Below are 25,253 nucleotides of genomic sequence, written 5' to 3'. Positions count from 1 at the left end.
CTTCACAGGAACTCTGGCTGTGTGTGTTTGTGTGCGTGTCAACTTTGTGTACAGACAGGGCTGGGTTCTCTGCTGCTTCCCAACCGCGCCACACCCAGACGGAACTGCTGTTTGGATGATCCTGCAGCAAAATATGAACAAGGGATGACTAACGAGAGTACTGCTCTGTGTGTGTGTGTGTGTGTGTGTGTGTGTGTGTGTGTGTGTGTGTGTGCGTGTGTTCTGTGTGTGTTATGTGTGTGTTTATTTAATGAATCATGTTATCTTAGATGACAGGGTTCTGAGCATCTGGACATGGCTTATAATGTAATTCTCTCGCTTCATTTCATTTTGATGGGTCCAAAACAAGTGTGTGTGTGTGTGTGTGTGTGTATCAGTGTGTGTGTTTGTGCACTATTGATTGTGATTCCAGGAATAGAGCTCAGCAGTATCTGAGTCTTCTATGTATTCATCATCTGACCAGACCTCCCTAGGACACTTGCATTGTGTCTGTTTCATAAATCATGAGGTTCAGGACGCAGCCCTTGCATGCATGTGTATGTGTGTGTGTGTGTGTGTGTGCTTGAACTGAACTGTGGCTCAGCATCACCAGTCTGATGAGGCACTGGACTCTTTTTCACACGAACAGTCACAATCTGCCATCAGTCTCTGCGCACCTTAAAAAACGGTGTGGATGTGTGAGTGTGTATGAATTTGCATATGCAGGGATGTGTGCAGAATAGGTGGAGAGACACGCGCACACACAGTAGGGTAAGAAGTACCTCAAAGCCCTACAGTAAGGACAGTGAGCAGAATACTGATAACAACAGTCTTGTGGATACAGAACATAAATATGAATACAAGTCCTGCCTCCTCTGTATGCCTCAGCATGTGTTGATCACTGCAGAGCCCTGTTTGTGAATACTAATAGGCTGTGTGTGGGGAGCAGAACTGGCTGCTTTGCATACAATGCTGCTGAGGATGAAACAGCCAACAAGCCTCCCTTGTTACTGATTGTTTGGGGCCAGTGATTTCACGAGAGAGCGTTCCTTAAAAGGCAGCTTGGTTTACAGTGAGAATAACACAATGTTTCACATAAACACATCACACATTTAATAGCCACTGAGTGCTGGGTTGTTGTTGGCCTTGATGGTTTTAATGGCATCACGTCCAATAAGAGCAACACAGCGTTGGAAACATTTACAAAAGATCCCTGCACTGTCCAGTGGAATCCAATACATGCAAAAAAAATAAAATAAATTGCAAAGAAACTACCTCTGTGAAGTCGTATTTGTGTGGACAGGTGTTGATTCAGCTCTATGAAAGGAAGTAATGCTAATAGATTATATATTGCTGAATGATATGGTAACAAAAATAATATTGATATCACACAGCTGACAGCCCTATTTGACCACTGTTAGAATTCATATTTGGCAAGAGCCAATCAGCTAAGTAAAGAGAAATGACAGTCCATCACTACTTTAAGAACTGAAGGTCATTCAGTCCGGAAAATTGCAAAAACTTTGAATGTGTCCCCAAGTGCAGTTGCAAAAACCATTAAGCGCTACGACGAAACTGGCTCACATGAGGACCGCCCCAGGAGAGGAAGACCAAGAGTCACCTCTGCTGCCGAGTCACCAGCCTCAGAAATCGCAAGTTAACAGCACCTCAGATTAGAGCCCAGATGAATGCCACACAGAGTTCTAGTAGCAGGCACATCTCTACATCAAATAGCTGCTAAAAAACACTGCTAAGGAAAAGCAACAAGCAGTAGAGATTTGAAGAAACACAAGGAAACACAATGGACATTAGACTAGTGGAAATCTGTGCTGTGGTCTGATGAATCCAAATTTTAGATCTTTGGTTCCACCCACTGTGTCTTTGTGCGACGCAGAAAAGGTGCCATCCCATCCGGTTTGTGGTTAGTTGGACCATCATTTATTTTTCAACAGGACAATGACCCCAAACACACCTCCAGGCTGTGTAAGGGCTACTTGACCAAGAAGGAGAGTGATGGAGTGCTGCACCAGATGACCTGGCCTTCACAGTCACCTGACCTAAACCCAATCGAGATGGTTTGGGATGAGATGGACCGCAGAGTGAAGGCAAAAGGGCCAAAAAGTGCTCAGCATCTCTGGGAACTCCTTCAAGACTGTTGGAAAACCATTTCAGGTGACCACCTCATGAAGCTTATCGAGAGAATGCCAAGAGTGTGCAAAGCAGTAATCAAATCAAAGGGTGGCTATTTTGAAGAATCTAAATAAAATCTAAAAAACATTTTTGTTCACTACATAATTCCATGTGTTCATTCATAGTTTTGATGCCTCAGTGAGAATCTACAATGTAAATAGTCATGAAAATAAAGAAAAACCATTAAATGAGAAAATGTGTTCAAACCTTTGACTGGTAGTGTATCTTGAGAAATTAGCATGCTAACCTGCTGGCCTGAGCCCATCCTGTCTCATAATACCACAAATTAGCTTCCTGTGTGGAACGCTACCTGCACAGCTAACTAGCTAACAGTGGCTACAATTAGCAGCAGTTAGCGATTACTTTGGTAATATGCTGCCCCCTAGTTTGGAGAATGAATTTGAGAGGCTGACCACTTCTTACATATGGCACCTTTGAAATATAACAAAACCACAAAAATGGGCCTATTAAATTACTAGTTGAATCAATAAGTGTATAACCGTTAAAAGCTTTCCTTGTCTTGCTATCACATGAATAAATGTAACACCTTTTAAGAATATTTTTCACCCCCAGCATTTAATGCCACGCAAAGTAAAAATGTGAATATCAGCAAGCAATATCAGCTTGTCCAAGCCAGTCACCACTCACTGATCTTAAGCCTTTATATCCCTTACTTTGCTTGCCCTGAGGGCTTCTAAAGAGGCTTTCCAGACTGATCAATACAACAGCAATACAGACACTCATCATTATTAGAAAAGAGCTAATCCATTTGGCTTGAAATGGTAATAATGAAATGTAAGATAATATATGACAGCTAGGTCGTATAGTCATGTAGTACCACGTGCCATATGTGACCCCTCACACATCCAGCTGTACAACACACACACAGACACACACAGACACACACACAGACACACACACACACACACACACACACACACACAGCCACAACAGCAACAAGGTCAGCATGTTGATCAGAGAATTGCACCTTCGGGTGGCGCGTCACCAGGCTAGCCAGTGACATCACATGAATAATTCAAGATGAGGCAGTGCCTGAAGCTGGGAGGAGAGAGCTGGAGTAAGGAGAGTGGGCTGGGGTAGGTTCAGGGGGGGTCGCATGAACGGGAGAAAAAAAAAAGCTGGATGAAAAAAAAGAAGGGTGGATGAAGAGAACTGCAGAACTAGCAGAGAGGGAGGGAGTGTGGGGCTGCTTCCACCCAAAAGGGCTGCTGGTGAGAGGGAAAGGTGAGAGATGTGAGGGAGGGAGGGAGGACAAAAGACAGAGTCAAGACAAGAGTGTGTGCATCTGGGTGAGTGTCTGAGAAAAAAAAAGAAGAGTGGGGAAAGAAATGGGGTAACAAGAAGGGTGCTCAAATAGAGGGGCAGGGTAGAGGAGATCAAACACAGTTGCCATGGCAACAAATGGAAGCTGATGCAGGGGTGAAGTAGAGAAAAGGGAGGAGGAGGCGTTAATGAAAGTATGATGTATTTGAGACACATCAAAAGAATATTAATGTCAATCCCTCCACCACACCCTTTGTGAAACAAAAACAAATATGTATCATGTTGCAATGCACACACACACACACACACACACACACACACACACACACACACACACACACACACACACACACACACACACACACACACACACACACACACAAACACAGTGGAGTACCACAGATAGGGGCAGATTAAAGGATGAGATAAAGCTGAAGAAATCAGAGAAATACATTAGAGTAGTGAGAAATGGTGCATGACATGTCCTCATTGCTCTATATCTTATAAATACACATATTATATTCTCTTCCAATTGATGTATATATTCTATTTGTTGAATTTTTCTTTAAAGAGTTTTTTCTTTAACAATATCAATATTTATACTTTTTCTCAAAATAGTATAATGCAAAATTTGATAAGAAAGCCCAAAACTCAAAACTGACCATAACTCCCCTGCCCCCATTTTAAATTTTGGTCCTTTTTCACTTCAGTATTTGGTCTTCTCGAAACTGAACAGAGAGACTTGTGAGGAGAGCAGGTGTGGAGTGTGTATGCTTCTCCATGCTCTCCTGGAATGATGAATTGTAAAAAACAACAGAGAAGGAGGTGGAGGTGGAGACAATTGACGAGAGGGGAGATACGCGCTGAGGTAGATGTATGACTGTTAGTTTAAGACGTGGAAAATACACCTTCCCTACTGAACACACACACGCACACACACACACACACACACACACACACACACACACACACACACACACACAGGTGTATTCATCAAAGCCAGCTCTAGCTGCTTCCTTTTTAACCAGGCTGTACAGACACCGAGCCAAGTGACACAGACATAACAGAGACGCAGCAGCAAACAGACCGATAAAATAATTAATTTCACACTCTCTGTGACGACTCACTTTCCCCTGTGACTCAGACGCACACCAGGGTGTGCAGTTTGCCTGCAATCTGATTAATTCAGGGGGTGGACTGCATTTAAAATTCAAGAGCAGCACAAATGTGGCTTTATTTACATAAAACATCATGAAAATGAAAGGCTATATTTCTCATGTTTAGAAGCAAATCCAATTAACATTTAGAATAACAGACACTAAGAATGAATCACTCAGACCTTGGCACACTCATGTACGCATACAAATGAAGACACACAGGTATATTAGCACACACATGCATCCAACTGTTGTTACCTGTCTGGAGTTTGCGTCAGAGTCTGTATATAGCTTCCTCCTCCTCGTCTTCCTCTCTGCTATGTGGATCTTTTAGCATGAAAAGCACTGGTAGGCATCTCTCTCTCTCTTTTTCTGTTTTTACCTCCGTCTATCCCCCTCTCTCTCTCTTTCTCTCTCTCTCTCTCTCTCTCTCTCTCTCTCTCTCTGCAGTGCAGTCCCACCCCCACTCTGACTGAGCAGCTGGAGAAAACCTGGTTCCTGGACCACACACTGCCAGGGATCAGGACTCAGCAGTATAAAGTACAACTAGTGGTGGTAGCCAGGAAGGATGGCATGATGTCATCCTTACACACACAGACACACGAAGCGGTGATAACAGCACAGGTACGTCCATCTCAAACTGAAGGGACGCTGAGATTATAGAGATTATAGAATTAGCATACAGATATACAAAGCCTGGAGATAGATAAGGGAGAAAACCACTCCATTTTATCAGGCTCATCTAACAATCAGGGTTCATCAGCACTTTAATCAGAGTCAGGACGTCTGCGCAAAGGTCACAGCACAATAGTCATCAAACCCTCGGATCCTGGAAGGGAGAAATTAACTTCAGCACGCCATGCTTTGGAAAGCTGTCTGCAGTGATCCATAGTACAGGGGGTTTACAGGGAGTTTGTGCATTGTCAGTTATAGAGAATCAGTGGAGGCAGCTCTATGGATACAGGCGCTGAGGGAAGAATCCTCCCAAAAAACGTCATCAGCAGAACAGCAGCCCAATGAAATGACTTGTTAATGCACCAGTGTTTAAAGTTTCCTTGGTATATAAGAGCATAGATGGAATGTAACTTAATACATTTTCTTCTGTATTTAAGTAGGATTTTAGGTACTTAACTATTTAACTTGAGCATTTCTTGAGTATTTCTCAAGTATACTTGAGTATTTAAGTATTCATATTTAATAATATACTTTTAGACTTTAACTCAAGTACTATTTGTATAGTGACTTTCACCTTTATCAAAGTAGTATTTGAACAAGATATCTCTACTTTAACTCAAAATGTACTTTGGGTACCTTATATAACACTGTTTAAGTGCCCTGACACACCAGCCTTCAGTAAGCATCTGTGGCCCTAGGGTGTGAGGTCACAGTTTTTTGGCTGACTGAGCTTGTGGTAGAGAGAAATCACTCTGATTGTTTGTTAAGCTAAGCGAGTCAGTGCCTGAAAAGATAAACGGAACAAGAATGTGAAAGCCTCTTGAGCCTGTCACTGTAGTATCCATGATATCATGATTCCACCCAATTCCACCCACATGGCTTCTCCTATTTTTTGCCTTCACCTCTTCTTTTAACTCTTTATCAAATTTATACTTTATTAGAAGTGACTATATTAGTGAGAATAATGTAAAAGAATGCTGCGTTATCAGAACAACAGTATACCCGCAGTTTCTTATTCCTTTGGAATAATGACTACAGAATTCCACCACCTAGTGGTATGGAGAAACACTTCCTCTCACGTAGGTGCAGAACGCACAAGCTCGCTGGCCATCTGCTGTAGTCTTTGTGGTGTGTTCAAGAGCAGCTTTCTGGCAAAGACAAGGCAACATTGGCCTCTGCCATTGCCAGTTCTATGATGTTGAATTTGTTTGTCTGGGCCCTACAATGGCAACTGCTGACTGTTGGTGAGGATTGGACAAATGTCAGTAAAATAGGGAGTTTCCTCCTGCTATTGCATTTTTTAAAATTATTTATGTTGATCAACCACACCACTGTATTTCAGACATGCTCATGTTCAGGTGAAAGGGTTTCTGAATGCAAATATACTTTCAAGTACTGTCAGAATATAGTATAGTATAGTATAATGGATATCATACATAGTCCTGAAATGATTCTGAAATATACTGAAGCTCTGCCTACTGCATTGTATTAAACATGTGAAGATTCTGTCATGATTACAACAATAGTATAAGTAATAACTTCACCATACTTGCAGTAAAAAACATGTAATGTTTAACTGTGATTGAAATGGATGTACTGAAGTTTAGGGACTTAATGAAGGAAATATATCATCAGTAGACAAGCTGTTCTGAGCTGAGGCCAAGAGGAAGTGACAAAAGACTGTTTGGTTTAATAGGGGAAGTGTATTCATGGAAGGTGCCAAACCAGAGGACGCAGGGTAAATGTTCGGACTCAGGCAGTGAGAAGCTAGGCAAGTCTCCTCACTACCAGCTTAAGAAATCCCTATTTAAATTCCCACTTTTAAAACAACCTCCTGTAGGATTGGGGATCTAACCCTTTATAACGGAGAGCTGGTGCAGTGACTCCTAGACAGGGGCAAACTCGGGATCTAACAGTACACAGTATGTAATTTCTGCTACTCGCTATTTATCAAAGCAAAACAAAAGATGTAAGTAGCGTGGGATTGTGGGAGTTGTCTTCATTGTTAAACAAACCACCACTGCTGATGAAAATCTATCTATGTGACTCAGGCAGAAGGGTACACAGCAAATGTTTTAAAGTCATATTCACGGCATGTTAAGTCGCATTCGCTGACTTCCCTCCTCACTCTCTGACTCTCTCACAGAATTTCTCGCGCCAAGCGACCAAATGAAATGCACCTACACCTTGACTGAAATTATGGATTTCTCTGGGTTTGAACATATTTGGAAACAACAAGGTATACAACAAATTTAATTTTAGACATTTAAATGCAGAAATCCTACATATTACATCTTTAAATTTGGAATTAAATATGTATATATACAGAATTAGACAAATAATCTTATTTGAGGGATTAGAGGGATTTTTTAATGTCCTTAATCACATTTTGGAGCTTTATCATATTTTCTATTTGGTTATCAAATAATGTCAGGCAAATATCATATATAACTACAAAACACTTGTACATAATACCTATGCTCTTTAAAAATTTATCTGATTAATTCTTATCTCTTGTTAACATTCAATCTGATTTCCATGTCAAAAACTGACATTATCTTAATTTGCCACACGACATATTGACAGATGGATTAATGGAGAGGGATAAATTATTCAGTGAACAGATCTACATGTGCAGTGATGACATTAATTGGTTATAGCAAGTTGTCGTTAAAAGGCTGTTCCTTTATCTTAATTACAGTTTTCTTAAAGGGAGGATTTTTTTGTAGTGTGGTTGTATGAGGTACTTTTCCTTAAAAAAGAAACATCTTATGTGTATACTATATAAGAATATTTTCACCGCTTCACCGTCGATGTGAAACTGAGGCTTTTACATCCATCTATGCTCTCCTCAAAGCCACCGAACTCCTTTGACAAAAACAGTAATTTTAGCCTGCAGAACATAAGGGTTGCTGATCTACCGCCGCTTCAGTGGGTTAGCTTGTTTGTCTCATTGTGTGACTTCAGCGTTTTAAGCGGTAAATTTAGATCTGCAAGGTACAATGACAAGTAATGTCAAAGGAGTCTGGTGGTGATATTCTGGCTTCGGTTCACTGCTGGAATGGGCTGTCTGATGGCATACATATTCCACATATGGAGTACACTTAAGCTGGTATTGAGCCTTTTCTGGTGGAATACATTTTGCTGCCTCCCCTGTTGACAGCAGTACTTTGCCTCTTACATCGGCACTCTTGTCTGCCTCTTCAAACTGGGGTGCGCCTACAACCATCTACTGTGAGTTATAGATTAACCAAATAGCTGGAACATCCCCACTTCAGAAAACAGCAGTATCCACTTTGAATTCCTTAAGTGCCTTACAAAAATGTGACTGCTGAGTGTGCCTGAAGTGATAAAAGGCGCAATTAAAAAATGAAAGCGTAAAAAAAAACAAAACAGAGAAAAGACCCCTAAATGTTGAAAAAGACCCAAAAAAAATTACAGTCAGTAGTCCTCAAGGTCTCTAAGAAAAAAGCCATTATACCTTAAAATGCCGAGATGACTTAGAGCCTGTGTGAAATAATTGGCAGCATCCACGGGGAGCTACGTGTGAAATGTGTGTGGAAAGAGTTAACAGCACGAGAGAGACTCAGGGAATAGAAGAAAAAAAAATAGATGAGAGAAACCAGAATTTCAGTGTGGGACTGATGTACATGTCCTTTACAAGCACCCTCAGGGCTACAATCATCTGTCTCTAATAGCACTTTCACAGTGTTGCTATTTTTTTCTTGCTCTCTCTTTCTGCCTTTGGCTCTGAATCTATTTCCTCAGACAGATACACTCATGTGCACACACACTCACACACACACACTCACACACATACACACACACACACACACGCACACACCCACACTCACACACACACACACACACACACACACACACACACACACACACACACACACACTCACAGACAGATTTGTAGCACTGAGGACTGGGTTGGGAGCGTGCCTGCTGCTCTGGCTAATGTATGACTCATCTCCCCCATCTATTCCACTGGGACACAGCGATCTAGGGAGGACAGACCCAAGCGCAATACATCAACCCACACACCGCACACCTAACACACACATACACTCACTCTCTCTCTCTCTCTCACACACACACACACACACACACACACACACACACACACACACACACACGGATTGCATCGTGGAAGGAAAGACATGCACACCTACATCCTAACCCTACACCTATAAATATGCTGCTGTTCAGCACTGATGCAAGTATACAGTTGCCCTCCATACACTGCACACTATAACATTAAACATCAGGCCGCGGCAGTTACAGCAGCACGCGGCACATGTGCTGAATCATCCTCGTGTTTCATGATCAATATCACTTAAGCACAATTACCCTTGGCGGCAAACACAGTAGAGCTCATGACCGTGAACCTGAAGATATTCACACCGACAGCTCCAACAAACATTACACAAACACAATTAAATAGACACTGTGCAGACCACAGCGATGTAGCCTGACTCTATTTTTATATACAGGAATAAAACACATAGATAAAACTTTGAATGTGAGGTGATGTCAGCTTTTTGCGTTTAACGCTACTTCAAGCAGTGTGGCAACATTTCTCTTGTGGGCAAGCTAACCTGGGATGTGTCATCAACCAGATGTTGCGTACTTGTGTAGAACAGATATGACTATTAACAGCATGAATACGACTTTTGTCTGCAGAGCAAGGTTGATATTAGAAAAGGAGGACAATAGAATTATTGCAACACTGTGAGTTGTTTTAAACGTGTCATCATGGCCCTATGTAGCATACTGACAATTCCACAAAACTTGACCTGACTTTCAAATGGGGAGGTTGAGGGGAGAGCAGGGGACCAACAGGCAAGGAGGCTGCCAAGCCAGTGTTCAGAGTTCCAGACCAAGTGTCAACATTTGAAAGCGTGACACTACTATATTTTTTTTAAGTAGACCGGGACATCTGTGACTGCATTTGTGGCGGCAAAAAAATGATATTCTTGAAGAGGGTCGGGACATTTCTGGCTGCGCTTGCAGTGACAAGACAAAATGTTTTTGACGAGACCCTGGGACATCTCCAGCTTTATTTTGTGGAAATTAAGGCAGGAATGTTAAGCCAAAACATGATTGTTACCTAACTCTAACCAAGTGGTTTTCTGTGCCTTAACCTAACTGACCATAAGCACAACATTGTCACAACATAAAATGTAAAATTAAACCCAAACAAATGAAAGGTTTCAATGTATCTGCAGTTTGCAGAAATCCGCATTGGCAATAATTAACTGACAATTAATATCTTATGCAACACATAGCTCAAACAAGTGCAACCTGCTGACAACAAATGTCTGCCCTCATATTTGCTTATTGTTCTGCATAGTATTAAACATGTGATGATTCTGTCATGATTACAATAATAATAAGTAATAACTTTGCCGTACTTACAGTACAAGAATTTGTAATGTTTAGTCGTGATTGAAATGGATGTATTAAAGTTGAATAATAAAACATGAATAGCTCTTGAGTCAGATACGGCCACCAGCCATGCTGTTAATGGCAGCTCTCCTCTAAATGATCTGTGCACTTGGTATGGTGCTAGGTTGGATTTTAGGGGCTTTTTACTTCCATCAACGAGACATAAAAATATCAGTGACTGAGGTGTGACACTTCCTCTTGTCAACCGAACAGTCTTGTGTCACTTCCCTCTTGGCCTCAGCTCAGCACAGCTTCTCTACTGATTTAACATTTCCTTAATTAAGTTTCTAAACTTAACACGTAGCTCAAACAAGTGCAACCTGCAGACGACAAACGTCTGCCCTCATATCTGGTTGTTGTTCTGAAGTCACATTTGATCCCACATGTTTCTGTTAGAAGTTTCTGCCGTCATCACTCTGAAATTGTTCAGTATCACAGCCATGTGCGCTCCTGTGTCTTGGCTGAGTCATCTGATGTGTGCATTTATATGATTAAAATGGTAAAAATCAGTTTAATCTGTTGTTATGTTAACAGTTGAGACTTGTAAACCTCGAGGCACAAAGGAAATTAGGGAGGAAAAAAGGAACTGCTTATGAGCACAGTGTCTGATGTGGAAGAGACAAAAATTGGTTTGAAATAATAAACATATTCCATCACTATACAGGTCGTTCATGGTATTTATACCCTGTGCAGCCTGCTTGCAAAACGTAGGATCAGTTAATGAAGGGCCGAATAAAGGGTTATTGGATTTTGGGGCCTGAATCAATAGTCTTTAGTGTTAACCTTGGGAGCAGACATAGGTAGACAAGCACACTGTACGGAATTGTTATTTAAGGAGTTAGTCAATGGAAAATAAATCCCACATTTTAACTGTATAATAATGATGACTTCAGTGTTGTTATATGTGCATCTCTATGCTCTTTATGCTCACTTATTTTCTACTATCTTTATTCTAGCCAACTTATTTTGTCCCACAGTCGGCAGACTGAGGAGATGGAGGAGACATCGCTGTGATCAGTGTGTGTGTGTGTGTGTGTGTGTGTGTGTGTGTGTGTGTGTGTGTGTGTGTGTGCATCTGCTGTACCAAACACAGAGTCTCTGTCTCCCAGAAATAGAGAATCTGATAGCAGCCTGACAGCCTCTCTTGTCTCTGTGGTCCCAACACAGAAGTGAAACAGATCTGATGAGATGTGTAAAATCAAATGATGGCTTTTGTTTGTGTTTCCTCTTTGTCTCTGTTTTCCTCATCACAACATTCCTGTCATCCTTCTGTTTTCCTCCTCCCTGTTCAATCTAATTACCTCACTTTCCCCTTGCTATGTCTATATCTATTATTCTTTTATGATGTTGCCTACAATTGCTGAGACTTGGCTGACTATGTTGAGTCTACTGGCTTCATATAAAAAGATGACTCTCTGAATTGTTCCTGTTTTTCTCCTGTGAAGTGACTTTGACCTGTGTGTCCTTAAAGCATCTGTGGTGTGTAAGTCGGGTTGGTTAGATGGATGGCTGTTATTTGTGTCTGCATGCACAGTGTTGTATTCCCAGGGGTTCTGCGGGTGTGTGCAGCAGTCGATAGTTCTGGCTGGTAAGTGAAGTCAGCCATTACTTCAACCTCACTGACTTTCTCAGCACTTGAGGTAGAGGACAAAAGAGATGAGGGGAAAAGGAGGGGAAGACAGGAGAAAAAGGAAACCAGGACAGAAAAGAAGAGGGCAAGCTGCACACATATTGAGATACAACCTTCTAGCTTAGGTAAAGTATAGGTAATTAATGAAGCTATAAAACCAATCAAAATCAAGCCATCAACTATAGCTAATACTTACAAGAACAAGTAATTGGCTGTTGATAATTAGGATAATTACTGTAATGTAAGTCTAAGGTGTTTGTGCAGATGATTAATGCCTTTTTTAAGACCTTTGGTCTAAGTAAATCCAATGGAAAAACTGATGCTAAACATCACATTTTAATCAGCTTCAGAGGGGTAGTGCTACCAGCAATCTGTCAAAATAGCTGTGGCTGAGTGACCTAAATAGCTACATCAAAGTAAACCTTGGGATTATTTTGCTCTGACAGCTATCAAAGCTGGTCAAGCATTTAGGGAATCCGACACCGGGGATGTGTGTGATTACTCGATTAAAGGTTGTTACCAATGTAAGTTGGTACCAGAAATACTAGTTGGTTAATCTCATTATCATTTTATAAGTGTATACCTTTACATTACAAACTGAAATACTTTGCATGGAAATATCATGCCTTCTTGGTCAAACGTTGCTCCGTTGCTCTCTGCTGCAGCTGAGATCATGAGCTGCACCAACAGCCGTCTAAAGTCCTCTGGTAGCCTCTGGTGGACAAAATCAGTAATTACAGCCAATTTTCTCATGAACAGAGAAGCACGTAGAGCTGGCTGTGGGTTGTTTGTGTGCATTTGGATTTTAATTAATTTATCTTTTTCTCTCGATTTGCCATAATTTGTGGTTTAAGGAACCATGAGTAAATCCACAGGGGTTTAACTTAGTGTGAAATTACATAAACAGAGCGGTATAACAACTATGTATACTTCATAAACACATAATCGAGAACCTAAATATGACAACAGCTGAAAAAACAACTCTGTGTTCACACTTCAAGTCCAGGTTTTTACTTTTGGATGAAGAAGGGATCAACTGACTACCTCTTGACACAAGTGGATAAACCTGGAGCTCCAGTTGGGGATTAGGTAAACCCTACATAATTCAATTACATTTTAATATCTGCGCAAATGTTTTATCATCCTGAAAACCCAATTTAGTGGGAACTGAATAACCGCATTTGGACACTTATTCATTAAAAATGACAATGATTAGTAGGAAGATTAGAAACCTGAGCTCCTTAACAATCTGACACACTCACTACTACACGAGTAGCTTGAATCATGATGGAGATAGAGTTCATTGTGTGAAGATGGTTCAAAAATGTGTACATTTTAAAACAACTGTGAGCAAGAGAAGGTTCAGACGAGCTGAGACACTCACCAAACACTTTGCCCAAGAACAACGTCTTGACCAGGTTGAACTGTGTGTCTGAGGCGTCGGGGAGGGTGTAGCTGACAGGAGGATAATGGTCCAGCTGAAACAGTGGGAGAGAGAGCAAGAGACAGAGACACAGAGAGAGAGAGAGCGAAGGATAATATATGAGTATCTGCATATTAACGAGAGTCTGGATCTAAAACTACTTACCACAGCCTTTTAAAAAGACCTGCGTCAGCACATTAAACAGAGTACACAAGACGATGAAGAAGAGACTGTAATTCATTGCAGTCAGGGTTTGTACAGCAACCAAACAGTACCATCAAAAAGCTTAACAGCTCCCCCTTGTGGTTTCAAAATGTCAGGGAATCCGCAAAATGTTCAGCAAAACGGAAACCACTCAGTTAATAAACCCTGATATTATTTCCATGAATTGGACACTAGGTCTGAAACATGTTTGTTATCAAAAACTAATCTGAGAGTCAGTTTCTTACTTCAAGGCATAAAGAATAATCACTGTCTCAGCCACACATCACAGATATTGTTCTTATCGCAGTATATTTTACTGTTTATCATTAAAATTCATTTCATTCTATTATCATTTTATTTTTAATCAATTTTTATGTGTAGTATTTCACAATTTAATGCCCGTCTTTATTTCTATTGCTAGTATTATCTTTTATTACCTTGACTTCTTATCTTTTATTGCTGTCTTATTCAATTAACCTTTGTGAAGGCAGGCGTCAGAGTGCATTCGTCTCGAAGGCCATTTTTGTTTGATTGAAAGTTTGATTGAGTGGTTTTAAAGACAGGTTATGCTGCACAGAAAATCAAAAATTTGGCATGTGAGTGACACTTTACATTACACGTTCTGGACACGATTTGCATCCAGATGATTCAAGTGGTACGTAAGTAAAGTTTTAATAAAGTCTTCTCTCAAAGAAATGTACCAATATTCTTAAATAAATTATTATTCACTTTATCTTTTACAACTTTTATCATCTTTCTTTCACCATTTTCTAAACAGTGTGAGATAAATGTGTGAAAATCCCCACACTGAGCGTCGTCTACAAAGCTCTATCCCTGTTAAAAATACCAATGAGGAGACATCTATCCTCACAGCAAATACTTTATGAGAACTGATCCTCACTTCAAAGCATCACTCAAGATGATTAAAGGAAACCTCTTATTTGGAAAGCCGTTAATTTATTTTTTCATTTTTGTTTAGTCAAGCCAGTCACAGCTGAAAGCAAACTGAAAAGCGATCTTCCATAATGACCCTGCAAACAAACAGCTCTTCACAAGAACTAGACGTAAATGAGCACACATCGGTGCAATCTCTGAAGTCTGGTGGGGTTGAAAGCTTCTCCCCAGAACCTAAAACACAGAGAGAACAAGCAGCGTGTTTACAAAGACGAGCGTCGGTGGAGATGTGAGAGCAGGGAGGGGTGATGGAGGGAGGGAATACACGACTTTAATATCCCTGCAACATAATTAACTTGTTATTGCTGTTTCACTGAAGTTTCTAATTAGCTTGAAGGCTGCAGCCGGTGCTATTGACGAGAATCATTTCAACCCCGCAAATTGGTTTTGGTGCGCCCCAGAAATAAAAGATCTTCCTTCTTCCTTTCCCTCGGCTCACAGGAGAACTGTATCTCGGTGTGCACCGGTCTGCAGCATGCATACCGACGGGCTGGAGCTGGGAGAGGGGAGGTTGATTGGAAACAATGACTTTTGTTAGCGTGTGTTTTACTGGAAATTTGTTCTATTCATGTGTTGAATAGCTGTCGCGGCCTGTTAGCCGTGAGCCAAGCTCGACCGTCACGAAAGGGTTGAGATTCATGTGTGTGTGTGTGCTCTCTCTTGTTTACAGGTTGGAGGCCTCCCATAGAGAAAAATCACTCCACCCACTATGCTTCCAGACTATTTTCTCCCTCTTTCTCACTACACACACGCGCGCAAACACACAGAGCATATCCTAATTTGATTCTTTCCAAAAGCCTGGTCTCAGTGGAGCATTGTGTGGGTTTTGTTTTCCACGGTGACTGGAGGGTGGGATAATGGGGCACAATTAAATTGCGCTCAGCTTATTTACTTTTATCTGTGAAAACAAATTGGCTTCACAGTCAGGGATGGTGGTCGGAGTCCCAAAACCCCACAAAATGGTCCGTGGAGTGAGACAGCCGGCGAAGAAACCTCATTTTAACCAAAGTTTGTCAATTACAACCGCAATTATTGGGATCCTTTCCTTTTGTGCTGCACCATTTAGACAACACCATTTTCTCCTTAGGTTACATAAAGCTTACATAAGCAAAGTAATAAGGGGTTAGACAAAGAGAAAATTAACAATGGGTGAAATCTATTTCCCTAACTATGTGCTAAGAAAGAATCTAATTTAGACAATGTGCTGTATATATTCAAAGTAATTTACAGTAGGCTGAGCGCTTTCTCTCTTTCCCCGGCAGTTCTGTTTGCTTAATGATATCTGAGGGACAAAAAAACACTCCCATCACAGATTAAACATTAGTGAAGCTAAGTGCAAATAAATGCTAATTTCTTTTCTTTTTAAGGAAGTGAAACATCATTATCAAGCGAACTCTTGAATTATTGTCTTGTTCATCCAAAGTGAGACATTCACACCACTGATGCCGACTGCAGCAACAACCATCAGCGACGTAAAGAGGAGAGGAGGAGACAGAGATGAGCTGTCTGGTGCCTGAAGGGATTCCTCACTTTCATCTTTAAACCCTCTCAGTGTGTGAGAGGTTGAGAGAAAAGGGAAAGCCAAAGATGGAGAGATGGGAATTTATTTTGATCCAGCCTTGGTGCGTCTTTGATAGCGAGCTAACCTGAAGAGACCTCACAGACAGCTTAAAAAACCAAACACCGGCTTTGAGCACTGCTCTGTGTATGTCTGCACGTACATTTCGGCAGGTGTTTGTTTGCATATGTAAATCCACACATTGAAATAAGCCCTCAGGACTATGAAGGTGTTAGATAACCTGAAAGCATCAAAGTGATCTTTGTTATCATATTTTGTGGGTCTACTTTCTTTATCCAAAGACACCATCTTTCTATTTCAACCCCATCCTCTCTGGCTCTCTATTCTTTTCTTTTGCGTTCACTTTCCATCTCTCTTCTGCTCCTTGTACTCTCAGATTCCAATTACAACACTCCTACTTGTCTTCCCCCTTGTTCTCTGTCGTGTCTTTAAACTAAACAGTTGCTCGTCTAAATGCCTTTAAGATTTGCAGCCCTGATAGCAGAGAACTGAGACCTCCGCAGCCTCAGGTAAACACTTGACTTGCTCTTTTAGCCTGGAAATTGAATTTGATCCACTGGCAGGCCCGCCAGCATAACTGACTTTTATTGCGTCTGACTCATATCTCTGCCTCTCACTCTTGTTGTCACATCTCAGATGAAAGCAGCTGCAATAAACTCTGTTGAGCATGTTAGCCAAATAATAATTACTTTTCAAATGCGGATAGTGAGCTGTAAAAATAATGCCATTTTAGGCTTTAATGCATAATACAATTTGTGATTCAGTTTCATCCCATTTTATGATAATTCAGTCTGAACATTAAAAAGCAGTGCAAGTTCTAAAAGCTCCGTCTGACGGATACATTATAGAAAAGGTCTGAAGATATTTGGCAATGACTATTTAAACCTGTGCTAATTACTTTCAGAGCCTCCTGGGGGCAGCGTAAAGAAGCCATAAACACAACGCTAACATATCACTGCCTTTGAAGTTGCTATAGCAATTAGCTGCTCATTTACTCATGCAGTAGATGCAGAGCAACATTAGCTTTCATTTGGAGTCTAATTTTTGGCAACCTGATGAGTGTTGAATGAAAGTTCAAAAGAAGTGACGTGCTGCTCTTCAGGTTGTTGTGCACTGAGTGCCACAGGAATTAGTCCTAAAACCTGGGAATAAGTTGGCATTTTTGAACTTCCGGTTTCATCACCTCTAAGTCAATCGTTTTTTGGTTAAAACAATGTCTGCTGAAACACAACTTAAGAGATTTTCACATTTTGTTTTACATAAAATATGTACAACCAACAGCAGATGCTAACAAGTGGCTAAGCGGCGAAATGAGACCACAGAGGTTGTTGGGAACATCAAATGTCATTATGCCGAAACACAGAGACTAATTTATTGTCCGTCTTTACTGCAATTTAGCTAATTTAGCTGCAAACTATTCTAGTGTTTCTGGTATGAATATAATGATAGTGGTGACGTTCATTTGTGAAAATGATCTTGCTGAACAAGAATCATAAACTTATTTTCTGCAATAATCCAAAATCCAACTGAAAAATCCAACAGGTTTTTTTTCATCAAGGGAACCACGCTCAGGTTAGCCTAAAGAAATATGTCATTCTGTGCAACACCATCCATTAAAGACAGATCATCCAATATTATGAGGGCTCTGCTCAAGACTGGTAGAAACGCAGCTAGTTTACTCGAGATAATTGAAATAACCTTGAACAAAACTGGCCCAAAACCCAGAGATAATTTGGTGGAGGAGGGCCGTATTAGAGCCATGAAAGTGAACCACAGCAGGCTGTTAAACCAGAACAATGAGCTGAAAGATGATTGATGATTCATGAACCCTTCTAGTGCTCATGCAATCCTTTGTTTACATGAAATAGACATTTCAGAGGTTCAGACATCTGACACATCACAATTCTTGGTCTGATATGATCATGGCATCTACATCAGGACAAGTGGATTTGATAGTGATAACTTTTCTGTGTATGCTGTATTTGAGAACCAAGCAAGCAGACTGAGAACTCCTGTCAGGGCCATGTTCTCACTCCCTAGTCTTGCTAAGCGTTTCTCTTGCTGCTGTCATCCCGGGCAGAAAATGTTCCGCTCCTCGCAACTCATTAGCGAGAATGTGAGCTGCAGTCATGGTTCCTGGCGAGAAGTAAATAAACTATTACCAGAAACCCCTCAAAGGCACGAGAAGGTAGACGGCGGAGGTATGGAGAGATAGGGGGAGAGAAGTAGAGTGGACAGACAAATTAGACTGAGTAAAGTTGATTTTGTAGTGTAGCAGTGTGAAGCCTTTGTAGTGAGTTGACCTGACAAGATCTTGCTTGTGCGTCTGTTGGTATGCATGTCCGCATCTGTTTACGCGTGGATGTTTGTACCTTGGAAAGAGCCCGAGGCAGCAAGGCAGCATGAAAAAGTTTCGCTCATCAAAGTTATCTTTGTTAGCACACCTTCTGACTCTACTTTTCATCTACTTCATCAATTTTTTTCTCTCCATACCTCCCACCACAGTTCCTTTACTGATTTCAGTTTTTTTTCCTGGAATCCAAATTATGCCCACCAGTGTTGCTCTTAATTCTCTGAACAGTCTTTAATGTTTAAGTGCCAAACCCATCATTTGAGTACAAAAATATTCAAAGGATTGTTATTTAGAGTGCAGCCTGGGCACGCGGGGAGTGGTAAACTGGGGATATGTGCCTGACAGTTAATATTTCAGTCACACACTGAACGCTGGGCAGAACATCGATATCTAGATACGACTAAACTGCGATCAACCAGTGGAAGAAGACAGGGTGTGCATGCATACGCGCGTGTGAGCCGCAAAGAGTCTACGTCCAGTTGCTCCAATCACTTTCCATGCCAGTAAAAAGAAATGTGTTATGTAAAAGTACTCCCACCGGGGTGATCAGCAGCTGCAGGATGTGATTTGCTTGGAAAATGAGGACGGCTTTCCATTGGATGTTTCGATGTAATTTTCTCGCTGTCGGAAATTTTTCACTGTGGGGCTTCAGTGCAGGTGATGAGATTCCAGTATGGATGGGGTCATAGATCCATGAGCATGTGCAATCTAACGATTATAGTTTTGTAACTGTACTGTAAATCGTTTTGGCCAACCTTATATTTCACCTTAATGAAAGCAACAGTGAAGAGGCTTCATTTGGATCTCCAATTATCACGACAGAGGGGTGACATCTTGACCACTGTTGCCAGAATTAGAAGGAACACAACTGAATATTTACTGTCTATTATGCATGATACGTACTGCACCAAACTCTTTATATAAGACTAATTCAATGAAGAAACTCATCATTTATTAAAGACCTGTCAGAGAGGCTCTTCATTGTAATTTCTAGATTTATAGTCTTCTATAGTATCTTTATTATTCCACTCATTCCCTTTTCATGTACCAAATGCATTTAAACGCCCTGCAAACATGTTGTAATTCATGTAAAACACTTGCGTTCTTCCTGTCATACTTAAATTCTTCTAACGTGGCAAAACAGCAATTGGATTATCCGTGCAATGTCTCCCCACTGGCATTACGTCTCCCTATGTTTACTTATACAACATCATATGTGCTGCATGGATAAGATGATACTGTAGATAAGATCAAACTTCAATGACGCCTGCAGGGAAATTAGGTTCTGTCAGCGTGAGCATTGCAATCCATACAGAATAAACAATGCAGTGTGCGATCAGATAGGTGGAGATATTTGTAAAATTGGGGTGACGCAAAATTATTGACACACTCCAGTTTTGCAGGGAGGAAGGGGAGTCAATGTTTCTGATTAATGCCATGCCGCCCTCTGTCCATTAGTGGGTCGGTGGGCTCTCCAAAAGTGAATCTGTGGATGAGTTACTCTCTGGATTCATTACAGAAGTGTAAGTGCATACAGAAATGGTTGTGTAGAGTTCAAGTCTTGACAATTGTACTTTTTGGTTCTCATTTTAGAAAACGACAAGACACACATAACTAGAGTTAGGGTTAGGGTGACTACCTAACTACCAATTCCACTACTTATGTTGGTCATTTTAAATGCATATCTTCATTTTGCACAAACCATACTGTGTGCCCCGGATTGCTTTTGGAGAAGAATTGCATTTTATATTTTTTATCAGTGTATTCGTATCCAGAAGCAACCGATAATAACAACTCCATTTTACAGGTGGTTTCCTTAAATTGCAGCCTGCAGCCAAATCTCAACATTTCAGCCCTGAACAAAGTCTGTAATAGTTTAGCTGAATTCTCACTCCATTCTTGACAGCCACTGACTGAGGCTTGGCTGTATTGATTTGCACTAAGCTGTTTAGCTGCAATAGCACACACCACCTCCCCCCAACACTCACAAACACACACATACAAACAAAGATACACACGCATATTTAAGGGCAAACACAAGCATGCACAGGCGCAAACATGCAGTCTTTCTTTCTCCATCTCACACACACACAGCCATGCATGCTCTTCAATAATAAATACATACATTCAAACACAAATATATGCAGCCACAGTCACACAACAGCCTGCACTCATGCAAACACACACAGATCGATGTATTCTCTTTTTTGCTATACTTAGGCTGTCTACTGGAAGTGGATTAACAGTGGCAGTTTCATCACAGTGGAGAACAGAGCAGGACACCACAGGACGGTGACTTAATGCAAACCACTGAGCTAACACTGGCCGGGTTCGGTGATTGTGTACTAATGACTGAGTGTGTGTATGTGAGTGTTTTGAAAGCACGTAGCTGGTTGGCAATCGCATGCACTCCATGGCTGCTTGTTAGTAGGAGCTTGAAATATAAACATAGATCTTTCTCGTTCTCAGCGTAAAAACAATTTTTTGGAGAGTGCTCAGGTGTGTGTGTGTGTGTTTGAGGTCTGTACCTGGATGGTGATGCTTCTGTCAACTCGCGACATGTTGATGCTATGTGGCTGTCCGTTGGCGAGGTTACGCTGGTCCACATCTATAGCAAACGCTTCCCTCAGACCTCCCAGGTTATACCGCACCTGCAACGAACCTGAAGACATACAAGCCAGGGGTGTGAAGAGTGGTGAGGTTGTATGAAACTTCACATCTCTGCTCATCAGCTCCTTTTACACTTCTCTAAAATGATTGAGGCATGAGATCTCACCAGTAAACACCTACGTTTTCTAGCAATGGCTGTAAAAAACATGATTGCAAACGACTCCACAGGGAGTTAGTGTTATACTTCTTGATGAGTTTTAGAACTAGACATATTAACATCAAGTTTGTTCACATTTTTTCCTTCTGAAGTAATGGTTGTGAGCAGGGATGAGGAATAGTTGGGAAAGCTTGGCAGGGAATTATAGCTATTTACTGTCCCTTGATTGTGTGGGGGGCCATGAACTACTCACAACACCCCTTGGTAGCATGAGTGATTTCTAATTTCATTTAGCTGATTGTAGACATTGATTGCTGAAACGCTAGATGGCACTGTAAAATTTTAATTCTACATTATCAAAGCCCTCAGCTGCCTGTCAGCGACTCAGTGGGAGGTCGCTGACTGAGGAGGATTTTTGGAGATTATAGAACTTTCCGAACTGTGCTGCAGGGACAGCCTTTAAAGACGTACTTTGCAGCACTAACAAGCATTACAGTGAGCCGTCTTTGGATACAGATTCCATGTGGGGACCTTACCATTCTGCCTTAAAACAACAGCCAGATAGTCCTGCGTCTTGGAGCTGACATACATCAGAATGGCTGGGGCACTGGAAGTGCTGAAGCTAAAGGCCACTTCCTCCTTTGTCAGATTCACTTCATGTGGTGTCAGCTGGTGCGTCACAATCTTTGTGTCCCTACTGGCTCCTGCAACTGCTTCAGGCATGAAGTTGTACTTGACCAACGTTCCTGCTTCGAAAAAACCTCCAACATCTGGGTGATACGACAGAAAAAAAAAAAAATATATATTTTGTATTAACACAAGAAATGCAAGCAGGTGAACAAACACAAATGCAATAATTATTGCTTGTCGATATGTCTACACCACAGACCGCAGAATTAACATATCTCATAAAGCTATGCAAATCACAACAGATTGCATCGACGCAAGCAAGGACGAAAGAACTGACAGAAGTAAAGATAGAAGGAAAAAAACAAAGATGAAAAACACCTTCCATCAGAGGGACGCCACAGGGAAACTCACACATTCCAAGACACAACAGGGTAGACTTGTTATATTGCCCGGGAGAGGTAAGCACACACATAAATATGGCTGCGTTCATGAGGTGTAGTAAAGTGGGTGTTAAATTGCTGCTCTCCAGCATCTGAAACCAAACAATGCATTGTTTACCAGTACAACAGACTTAATGGCATATTCCAGTTATTCCAGGGGGCTTATTGATTCTTGTAATCAAGTGTTGAGCAGAGGGGATCTGCTTTTTTCTATTCTCCTGTCACCCTCCTCGTGTGTGTCTGTGCGCATGCATGCACAGTGTCAGTGTGTCAGTAACAAGGGAGATAAAAGGCAAAATGTGCGTGAAATGAAGGAGAATGGCTTCGGCGGGAGCAGCGGCTCAAAGGTTGCGTGTGTATGTGTGTGTGTAAATGTCATGGAATATTTTTTGACATGTTTGCCTCTCCTTCAGTGGCAGCAGTGAAAATGTAAAGCTACACCCAGTGTGAGTGAAGAATACAAAGTGAGCACATTTACGCATCTCGCTTTAAAGCTTCACTTCACCCATCGTCACCCAGCAGACACATTACAATAAATACTTCAAGCTACATAACTTAAATTTAATAGGCTTATTACTAGAGAATAACAAGTTCTGTGACTAGTATCGGCATATAGGCTAAATCTCACCTCTATTTAGCTACACCCCAATTTTATCCTCTATTCTGCTGTGCACTGATATAATTTAAAGCTGGAGGGAACATTTTACCAATTGTTCTGTGTTAACTAGGCAGAGAGCTTGTCAAGATTTCAAATAGCCTGTTCGCACTTTATTTTGTGATACCGCTGGATTGTTCAGTGTCTGCCAAAATCCATGCTGCTGGGTATTAAATGAATCAGACTTAAATAAGACAAACTGCAGTATTTCCATCAAAGCGGCACGCTTCACTGAATTCTTCTAACACAATATCGACAAAACAAATGCACAAAACAAGCCACAGCATCTATGGGTAAATTGCTTCTTACCTCACAGCTGCGTTCATATGTGAAGACCTGACTATTAACCTCTTGTGATTATAATATTCAAAAGCACCGCAGCTTTTGCTCTAGTTCCAGTTTCACACTTGGTGAGACATACTGCTTATTGTTTCGAAATGCAAGTAGTACTTTGTTTTATTTAGAAATTTAAAATGAAGTATTTTTGTTTCAGAACTGCTATCTTAAAATTCATGCATTTTAGAGGGAGTCCGAAATATCTGATTAAGCTAACCTAGCTAACTTTATTAGGTCATTGGTAGTCTTGCTCACAACACTGACTGACTCTCATTTCACATAACTGCAGCTGTCAGTATGACCTAACTTTTTTTTAATTAGTTTTCTGTGCCAAGGTGACACTGATTGACTTTACACAAATCTAAATGGTATTTTATCTTCACAAAAAACATGCAAAATGTTTTCCTTACAAAATTGTTCTTTTAATCTACATACATTCGTGAAATTCATGGCACAATGCAAACAAGATCAAAATTTGTCTCTCGCCATTTAGCACTGTACAAATCTTTTCCAAAATAAGCTCCCATGTGGCACGCTGCGATCTATCTATCTTGCCACCCCCTTCACTTTAAAAGCTAAACATTCACACATTTTATCTTTTTTCCACACATATTGTAGATTATGTGTGGCCTGTCTGTAAAAAAAAAAGAAGAAAGACTCAGAATATCTGCCCAGAGCCTCAGCAGCAACACATTGTCTGGAAGCATAAGAGGGAATGAGAAAACTCTGCTCTAGGGCAGGGACTCTTTATGTGTGTGTGTGTGTTTGTGTGTGTGTGCGCGCGTGTGTTTTATGTCAGCGCATGAAGAAGTTTTGGAAAGTGGATTTGTGCAAAAGCGCAAAGCTCTACAGGTATGTATGTGTGTGTGTGTGTGTGTGTGTGTGTGTGTGTGTGTGTGTGTGTGTGTGTGTGTGTGTACCCATGTTTATGTATGTACATGTGCACACTGTGACCCTCAAGGGCAGAAAAGCAGAAGAATGAGAGTGTGTAATAATAATACGGTGGGGTCCCCTGAGCAGCGTGTAAATATGGATACAATGGAAATGCACTATGCAATTATGGCTGGCTTCATGCATTTTTCACTCGCTGGGAGAATGGGGAGAGAGGGGGAGATTAAAGAAAGTGAAGGGGAGAAATTCAGAAAGAGAAAACAGGAGAGGGGCAACTGGGAGAGGAAGGAACAAAGGAGAGGGCAGAGAGAAGAGACAAGAAGGGGGAAGAGGCTGGCAGGAAGTGGACATTTGCAGGGGAAAGAGTTAAAGAAGAGAGAGAAAGGGCAGTGGAGGCAAGAACAAGAGAAAGGAAACCAGACAAAGTTGAGAAAAGAAGAGGAAGGATAGACTTAGTGATGATGAAGGGGGGGAGAAGAAGGAAGGAGTAGGTGAAGGAAATGAAGGAAAAGTGCAAACAAGGAGAAGAGAAAAGCAGAGGTGGAGAAGAGCGAGAGGATTTTTATGGTAGGAGAGTGGCACAAAGAGAAGCAAAAATAGGGAGGGATGAGTCATAAATAAAATGGAAAGGAAAGGGAGAGGAGATGAGACA

General features: G+C 41.1%; 1 protein-coding gene across 1 annotated transcript in view; it reads right to left on the bottom strand.

The window, feature by feature from the left end:
• Positions 1–25,253, bottom strand: part of cntnap2a (contactin associated protein 2a) — a 328,136-nt gene that overhangs the window by 6,409 nt on the left and 296,474 nt on the right. The window contains exons 21-23 of the mRNA XM_030397660.1: positions 22,186–22,419; positions 21,411–21,544; positions 13,754–13,847 (exon numbers count right to left, since the gene is read on the bottom strand). Of these exons, the coding sequence (XP_030253520.1) occupies positions 13,754–13,847; positions 21,411–21,544; positions 22,186–22,419 (462 nt within the window). The remainder of the gene's footprint in view (positions 1–13,753; positions 13,848–21,410; positions 21,545–22,185; positions 22,420–25,253) is intronic.

The sequence above is a fragment of the Sparus aurata genome, chromosome 19 (assembly GCF_900880675.1).
Source record: "Sparus aurata chromosome 19, fSpaAur1.1, whole genome shotgun sequence".
Classification (NCBI taxonomy): domain Eukaryota; kingdom Metazoa; phylum Chordata; class Actinopteri; order Spariformes; family Sparidae; genus Sparus; species Sparus aurata.
The sequence above is the reverse complement of the archived record's forward strand: the minus strand, read 5'-3'. Positions and strand labels throughout refer to the sequence as shown.